At 44.5% G+C, this 9,124-nt stretch overlaps 1 protein-coding gene across 3 annotated transcripts in view; it reads right to left on the minus strand.

Moving 5' to 3' along the window:
* LOC118227655 (T-lymphocyte surface antigen Ly-9-like) overlaps positions 1-9,124 on the minus strand; it is a 168,526-nt gene that overhangs the window by 38,928 nt on the left and 120,474 nt on the right. Inside the window, exons 5-7 of one of the 3 annotated variants that reach the window (XM_035418392.1) lie at positions 8,345-8,608; positions 5,768-5,897; positions 4,695-5,286 (exon numbers count right to left, since the gene is read on the minus strand). The exons of 1 other annotated variant lie outside the window; for it this stretch is intronic. In XM_035418392.1, the coding sequence (XP_035274283.1) occupies positions 5,235-5,286; positions 5,768-5,897; positions 8,345-8,608 (446 nt within the window). In that variant the 3' untranslated portion in view covers positions 4,695-5,234. Of the gene's footprint in view, positions 1-4,694; positions 5,287-5,767; positions 5,898-6,443; positions 6,711-8,344; positions 8,609-9,124 lie in introns of those variants that run through there. One more of the 3 variants, XM_035418391.1, reaches the window with a different exon arrangement.

The raw sequence follows: 9,124 nt of genomic DNA on the forward strand, positions 1-9,124 counted from the left end.
GTCATCCTCTGTCTCAGGCTGTTCTCTCAGTCCCAGTCATCCTCTGTCTCAGGCTGTTCTCTCAGTCCCAGTCATCCTCTGTCTCTGGCTGTTCTCCCAGTCATCCTCTGTCTCAGGCTGTTCTCTCTGTCCCAGTCATTCTCTGTCTCAGGCTGTTCTCTCTGTCCCAGTCATTCTCTGTGTCAGGCTGTTCTCTCAGTCCCAGTCATGAACTGAGGCAAATAGCTGATTGTTTTTACATTATAGGGATTTAGCAGACGCTCTTATCCAGAGTGACGTACAACAAGTGCATAGGTTCATGATGTAGAGGTGCAAAAGAAACACTAGAGTGAAGTAAGGATCGTAGTGCCAGAAGTGACCACATCGATCAGGACTCCAACCCTGTAGAGTAAGCTTGTTCAGCAAGCTTTTATGACTTCCCACTGACTTCTGGCCACTTTATGTAATATCTGTGCATACCATGAAGAATAAATGTTCCACATTCATATCTGAAGACATTTAATTTGTCAGATCAACTAATGCTTTTATTTATTGTGATTCATGGAAAATGATAACTTTAGAAAGAGGCTCCATTTATAATAGATTAATTTACAGTGATATGTGTGAAGTCAGTGGGGCTCTACCTGCTACTGGAGTAAATTGTTATGAATTTCATAAACTGTTGCCTGTAGAGCTCTGTATTATGCCGTATGATCTTTATGAAGCTGTTTGTATTCAAGACTGAAGATTTGCTGCCACAGACATGAGTGTATCTCTGTCCACCATTATGCGAAAACCTGTTCTATTGCCTGTTTAATTCAGTGTTTTTAATGATAACTGCCTTTTTATAGTTTAATTCAGTATCATATCAGTGCCTATCTGTCTGCCTGTCTTAACGACTACTTGTATTGTATTTTTATTTATTTTTATTTTTCCATAGATTGTGTTGTTGCCGTTCTCGTTGTTAGTGTTAATCAGTTTAACCATCAGGGTCCAAGTTGAACTATGCGGTTGTTCCCTGTACTTGGACCGGTACTTCTCTCTAGGGGTTTCGTCATACTTGTTCCTGGTTATGGTTATACACTTTGTTGTACGTCGCTCTGGATAAGAGCGTCTGCCAAATGCCTGTAATGTAATGTAATGTACATGTATGACACAACAGGTGAGTCTGTCACTTGACTGACACACATGGAGCACCTGTCTCTCAGATGTTTTAATTCTGAACCATCAGAGTGGGGATTCCTTAATGCTACTGAATTTTATTACGGATTTTAAGCTACACGTTGAAACTTTTTAGTTGTGTCTGTGCGTTACATACAGTGATTATGGTCATATGTTTCATTTGTGATAATGTTCACATTTATAACTGGCTCATGTTCAAATAAAAGAATGTTTATGAGTGTGTTTTGTGTGTGTGTGTTACGTGTGTGGGTTTGAGTAACTGGCTGACTAGCAGCCGTACTGTAAAACGTCTTTCAAATGAAATGCAGGACCCTGTTTCCCAGAGCAGGATAAATGAGTTAGCTGGATAACTGGACTGAGTAAAACCTGGAACTCATGCCAAGCTGGAACATGGACTGAAGTAAAAATAGCTGTTCAGGGTTTTACTCAGCGCAGTTATCTGGCTAACTCAGTAATCTTACTTCATAAAACACCCCCCCAAGTGTCAGCACCTATCTGGAGGCTCTGTGTACAAATCAGAGCTGAAACTGAACCCAGATCAGTAAGGGAGGCTTTACTGATCTCCACTCAGAGGTGGGCTGGGCTCCAAGCTGACGGCTCATCTTCAGGCTGCCCACTGTCTCAGCCATACTGTGAATCCACTCAGAGGAGGACTCCGCTCCAAACTGGCGGCCCATGTCCAAGCTGCCCACAGTCTCAGCTACACTGTGAATCCACTCAGAGATGGGCTGAACTCCAAACTGGCATCCCATGTCCAAGCTGATACAGTCTCAGCCCTACTGTGAATCTGCTGAGTGGTGGATTGGGTCCAAACTGGCGGCCCATGTCCTGGCTGCCCGCGGTCTCTGCCCTACTGTCAGAAGCCCTGGGCAGCTGTGTCATTTAGAGCAGTGAGTTTGTCCAAACGCAGCCTTTGGGCATCTCTCTGTTCTAACGATGACGATCGATTTCTGAGTCAGTCAAGGACCTCGGAGACAAGGAGGAATAAAATAAGGGAATGGAATGAGCCCCAGATGTCAATTTCACGTATTTTGACTCGTTTTGCCTTCCATACTAGAAGAACACGGAAGGAAAGAAAGAAAGGAGGTGAAAAATAAGTGATTGGAGTGCACCCAAGGTCTGGGCTCCACTTCCTGTTGTAGATGACAGGGGTGTTCTGAACAAGACACAAACAGGAAATCATTGGGTAGAATCTGTGCTTTATTAAATCATTTTTGTCTAGAATCACTTGTGAATAAGACACATACGTTTACATTTATCCTGTAACATTATTTGTACAAGTTGTAACAGATTTGGGCATTACTATGTGAAATAGTTATTCACCATTGTTTCTCCCTCATTTTCGAATCCAAGCTTTGATTAAAAGCAGCTCTTAGTGCATTTTTTGGAGATAACCTGCTGAGGAGTTTGAGAGGAAGTGAGAGTTGTCTCTAGTTTCAGAACCCCACTGCGCTTCCTGTGTTCTGCACAGTTACAGCACCACACTGTGCTTCCTGTGTTCTGCCAGCGCTGGATTCTGTCCTGTCACATGACCTTCCTGTCATGTCACTCAATGGCCTGCGATTGCTTGGATGCACTCTAAATGCGATTCTTTGGCTGTGTTCCTGCTTGGATGCACTCTAAAGGCGATTGGTTGGCTGTGTTCCTGCTTGGTTGCACTCTAAAGGCGATTGGTTGGCTGTGTTCCTGCTATTTCCGAACAGCCTGTGTCTAATCTTAGAGCTAAGAGCTGAATCAAACGGAGACTGCTCTTTCTGATCAGATCAGAAAGCAGATGGAGCAAGCCCTGTGCGTTTACAACCAAATTCCCAATATTTGATCACCACCTGCCACCTTGTGGCCATTGCTGGTACTACCTGACATGATCTCTGATCCCGCTGTTGAAGCTGAGATGATAATATTGAAATACTCTGTAAGCATGTGCTGGAATGGCACCTTCCTCACACACAGGCTGTTCCACACACTCCCAGCTCTCTGTCAGGCTGTTCCACACACTCCCAGCTCTCTGTGCAGGCTGTTCCACACACTCCCAGCTCTCTGTCAGGCTGTTCCACACACTCCCAGCTCTCTGTCAAGCTGTTCCACACACTCCCAGCTCTCAGCCACACACAGGGCCATGCAGAGGGCCACACACAGGGACACACACAGGGCCAGCGTACAGTGTGCAGTGCGCTATATTTAAAGCTCCCTCCGCTGTTATGGGCACTCACTTAGGACACCAGCTTCTGGAACAATCCCTGCATATCATCACTGGAACAATCCCTGCATATCATCACTGGGCCAACTGATCAATCAGAGTCCAGTTAATCATTCAGCCACATACCAATCGCTTTAAGATACCGCTTTGTTCTCTGTGTTTGGGTCATTTTAATACCAAGCATGCAACTAAGGTCACATGACTCATAGTCAAGATTAGTGATTGGCTTGCCATATGGACTGACATATAGTGCCCTCCAAAAGGATGGCAACAGTAGAATTAAATTTGTTATTAAGCTTTTCTATAATGTTCTATCTCTGTTTGTGTGTGGTAATATTCTACTTCTGTATGTGTGTGTTAATGTTCTCCCTCTGTATGTGTGTTAATGTTCTCCCTCTGTGTGTGTGTGTTAATATTCTCCCTCTGTATGTGTGTGTTAATGTTCTCCCTTTGTATGTGTGTTAATTTTCTCCCTCTGTATGTGTGTGTTAATGTTCTCCTGCTGTATGTGTCTGTTAATGTTCTATCTCTGTTTGTGTGTGGTAATATTCTACTTCTGTATGTGTGTGTTAATGTTCTCCCCTTGTGTGTAAGCTTAGGGTTGTAACTAGGCAGCTGTTTCGTAGGTGACTTAGGTGCATTAACTGTCTTAACTACTGCTTGTATTTTTTCTATAGATTGCGTTGTTGCCGTTCTCGTTGTGTTAGTGTTAATCAGTTTAACCTTCAGGGTCCAAGTTGAACTATGCGGTTGTTCCCTGCACTTGGACCGGTACTTCTCTCTAGGGGTTTCGTCATACTTGTTCCTGGTTATGGTTATACACTTTGTTGTACGTCGCTCTGGATAAGAGCGTCTGCCAAATGCCTGTAATGTAATGTAATGGAACTGGGCTTGTTACCAACGGACACTGCCGTTGTACCCTTGTGCAAGGCACTTAACCTGCATTGCTTCAGAATAGATCAAGCTGTATAAATGGATACATTTATAACAACTGGATAGGAGCGTCTGCTAAATCCCTGTAATGCAATGTTAATGTTCTCCTGTTGCATGTGTGCGTTAATGTTCTCCCTCTGTATGTGTGTGTTAATGTTCTCCCTCGGTGTCTCATTAGCTGTGCAGTAGTCTGCCTGCTCCAGCTGCGCATGAAAGGCACTCCTGACACAGTGACTGTGCAGCTCAGCTGCAGAACTGCAGGGTGAAAACACAGTTAAAAATACCCACTCAGTAACGCAGAGTACCGGAATAACAGACGCTGTGTGAAAGCTGTTCCTCTTTCCTGCTGAACCACAGCAAGAAGCAGCCAAGGAGAAAGATGTAAAATAAAATATGCAGGATAAAAGGTGTCAGTATGTTACCATTTAATCCTTTAAGTACAGAAGTTTTACATTTAACAAAACATTTACACATTTTTCCCAAATAAATAGAAGCTTTCGGTGAAAGCACTGCAGGTTTGTTTGGTTTGTTTGCAGAAAGATCATGCCCTTGTATATTTGGCTGGATCATCACTCACTACATTCTACATTACAGTCAGCTGCCATACTGTGTACAATACACAGGTACTCATAATTCATAGCAAATTTTAAAAGTTAAATGGAAAATTGGCATTTGTGTGTGTGTGTATGTATGTGTTAGGGTGTGTGTGCGAGCGTGTGTGAGTGTGTGTGTCTGTGTGCGTGTGTGTGTGTGTGCATGCGTGCCTGTGTGTGTGCGCGTGCATGCATGTGTGTGCCGGTGTGTGTGTGTGTGTGCCTGTGTCTACAGTGCTGTGTCTGCCTCCTGATATCTCCTGTCTCTTTTCTCAGTGCTGCAAACAATGTGGCAAACCATTTCTGATTGACTTGTGAGTTATGAAGGTGACTGCATGTGTACATTTGTGTTACAGCTCTGTAACTGTCTCAGAAGATCTTCTTCGTCTTCTCCTCTCAGTGCTGCAACCAATGAGGGAAACATGGTCAGAGTAGGAACACAATACTGCTGGTATAAGAACACTGATGCTGCTGGTATATGAACATTAATGCTGCTGGTATAAGAACATTAATACTGCTGGTATAAGAACATTAATGCTGCTGGTATATGAACATTAATGCTGCTGGTATATGAACATTAATACTGCTGGTATATGAACATTAATGTTACTGGTATATGAACATTAATACTGCTGGTATAAGAACTTTAATACTGCTGGTATAAGAACATTAATACTACTGGTATATGAGTATAAATAATGCTGGTAAAAGAACATTATTACTGCTGGTATAAGAACATTAATGTTGCTGGTATAAGAACATTAATGTTGCTGGTATAAGAACATTAATACTGCTGGTATATTAATATAAATAATGCTGGTATAAGAACATTATTACTGCTGGTATAAGACAGGAAGTCTGTAACAGTGACAGGTGCGGTTACCTGGGCAAAGTAAGAATTCTTCCTTTTCTGTACTGATGGATTAAAAGACCGACAGCCAGGGTCACCAACACAAACTCCACCAGCCTCAACACAAACATTATATACAGCAGAGCATCATGGGAACCATGACCTAGAGAGAGAGAAAGAGAGGGAGAGTGTGAGAGAGCGAGAGATAGAAAGACACAGACAGAGAGAAAATGTCACACCTACTTACAGTGTCGTTATGGGTCTATGCTCCTTCACTTCTCCCTACAGACTACTGCTCCTTAACGTCCTCCCTACAGACTGCTGCTCCTTACCCTCCTCCCTACAGACTGCTACTCCTTACCCTCCTCCCTACAGACTGCTACTTATTACCCTCCTCCCTACAGACTGCTGCTCCTTACCCTCCTCCCTACAGGCTGCGGCTCCTTACCCTCCTCCCTACAGACTGCTGCTCCCTACCCTCCTCCCTACAGTCTGCTGCTGCTTACCCTCCTCCCTACAGACTGCTGCTCCTTACCCTCCTCCCTACAGACTGCTGCTCCTTACCCTCCTCCCTACAGACTGCTGCTCCCTACCCTCCTCCCTACAGTCTGCTGCTGCTTACCCTCCTCCCTACAGACTGCTGCTCCTTAACCTCCTCCCTACAGACTGCTGCTCCTTACCCTCCTCCCTACAGGCTGCTGCTCCTTACCCTTCGGCCTGCAGACCTGTGTGGGGTGGAAAGCTGTTCTTTCCTCACTGACTGGGTTTTTAGCCACACAGGTGTAGGTGAAGTTGGACACCTCTATCTCCAGAGTGAGGGACAGGGTGCTGAGACTCAGACTGCTGGTTTGGGACAGTCTCTGTCCCTCTGTCCTCCAGGACAGGGTGACCTGTCTCCCATTCTGCACAGAGCACTGCAGTGAGCAGCTTCTGCCCCCTTCAGCTACTGATGTAATATGAGGCTTCGACACAGATTCTGTAAGAGACCCCACAGCACAGAGTATCACTGACACACTCAGTATCACTGACACAGAGTATCACTGACACACACACAGCATCACTGACACAGAGTATCACTGACACACACACAGCATCACTGACACAGAGTATCACTGACACACACTCAGCATCACTGACACACACACACACACACACAGCATCACTGACACAGAGTATCACTGACACGGCACAGCCTCACTGAGACAGAGCATCACTGACACACACACACACACACAGCATCACTGACAGAGTAATACTGACATGGCACAGCTTCACTGACACAACATCACTGACATGGTACAGCTTCACTGACAGAGCACCACTGACACACACATACACACACAGCATCACTGACACAGAGCATCACTGACACACACACAGCATCACTGACACAGAGCATCACTGACGCACACACACAGCATCACTGACACACACACCCTGACACACACACAGCATCACTGACATAGAGTATCACTGACACACACACAGCATCACTGACACACACACAGCATCACTGACGCACACACACAGCATCACTGACACACACACCCTGACACACACACAGCATCACTGACATAGAGTATCACTGACACACACACAGCATCATTGACAGAGTAATACTGACATGGCACAGCTTCACTGACACAGAGCATCACTGACACACACACACACACACATCATCACTGACACACACACAGCATCATTGACAGAGTAATACTGACATGGTACAGCTTCACTGACAGAGCACCACTGACACACACACACCATCACTGACACACACAATGGTTGAGTTTCATTATATTTACTTGAGTTCCAGATAAATGTTTAACTGCAAGTATGCAAACAGAAAGTACCCACTAAAATCCTTGGATATGCACATGCAATTCTGTACTTGTCAGAACCAGATTTTTTGAATCAATACAACATATTACCAGAGTTCATTGCACTTAACATTGCAACGATCATTCACCTTTGTAGCCACCAGCAGAACAAGAGGTTTTGTATGTGTAATTGTCTCAAAAGTAACTTATCAATAGCAAGTTAGCTAACAATAAAGAACAATTTTTATTATATATTTATGATATATGTAATGAAAATGATTCAATATTAAATTGCCCCTTAATTGACAGTGGTAATAACTGCAAGAAACTATTACGTATACAGCAGATTAGCTAATAAATTGCTAGCCTTAATAGCACCTTAACATCACCTAACAATTTTGATGTAGGAAAAAAAAATCAGCAATTGGATCATTCATTCAATTAGCTTTTTCCCAGTAGCTGGAAGAACCCACGTAAGAAGCACTGAGTTATGCTGATTTCAAACTGGCAACCAATAAAGTGGTTGCACAACTCTACTTTTATTTTTCTTCATTGGTAAAATATATTCTGATGCTAGAGTTGACATTGTCAGTTGTGTTTTAAATGTAGCAAAACTGAATCATAGATTCTCACGTACTATGAAGCGTGGCTATTAGCTGTGCTTGGAAGAATGCAGAACTCAAGCATGCAAGTATGCATAACGAAACCGGCATTGATCAGTATGGCTCTGGAGTCTCCTTCTGGAGTTCCATCCTTCACTGTTTAATACGAGAGCTTCACAGTTTCTCACCGAAGCAGTGCTCTTCAGGTCTGACTGTGACAGTCTTATTACTGACAGGGTTTGTTGCCACGCAGCTGTAGGGGGCGCTGTTCATTTCTATCTCCAGAGGGAGGGACAGGGGGGAGCTGAAATTAGGGCTGCTGGTGTGGGACAGTGTCTGCCCCTCTCTGTGCCAGGACAGAGTGATCTCTCTCCCATTCTCCACAGAGCACAGCACACTGCAGTTGGGTTTCATCTTGTTCCTGCTGGACACCTGCGGTTTGGGTACTGGATCTGTGCAGAGATACAACAGCAGGGAGGGACTTCAACACTGACCAGTAACACTGACCCCTAACTCCACTCTGTGTGAGAGCCTTCAATACTGACCCCTAACTCCATTCTGTGTGTGAGCCTTCAATACTGACCCCTAACTCCACTCTGTCTGTGAGCCTTCAACACTGACTAGTAACACTGACCCCTAACTCCACTCTGTCTGTGAGCCTTCAACACTGACCCCTAACTCCACTCTGTGTGTGAGCCTTCAACACTGACCCCTATCTTCACACTGTGTGTGAGTCTTCAACACTGACCCCTAAATCCACTCTGTGTGTGAGCCTTCAACACTGACCCCTAACTCCACTCTGTCTGTGAGCCTTCAACACTGACCCTTAACTCCACTCTGTCTATTAGCCTTCAACACGGACCCCTAACTCCACTCTGTGTGTGAGCCTTCAACACTGACCCCTAACTCCACTCGGTCTGTGAGCCTTCAACACTGACCCCTAACTCCACTCTGTCTGTGAGCCTTCA

The sequence above is a fragment of the Anguilla anguilla genome, chromosome 5 (assembly GCF_013347855.1).
Source record: "Anguilla anguilla isolate fAngAng1 chromosome 5, fAngAng1.pri, whole genome shotgun sequence".
NCBI lineage: Eukaryota > Metazoa > Chordata > Actinopteri > Anguilliformes > Anguillidae > Anguilla > Anguilla anguilla.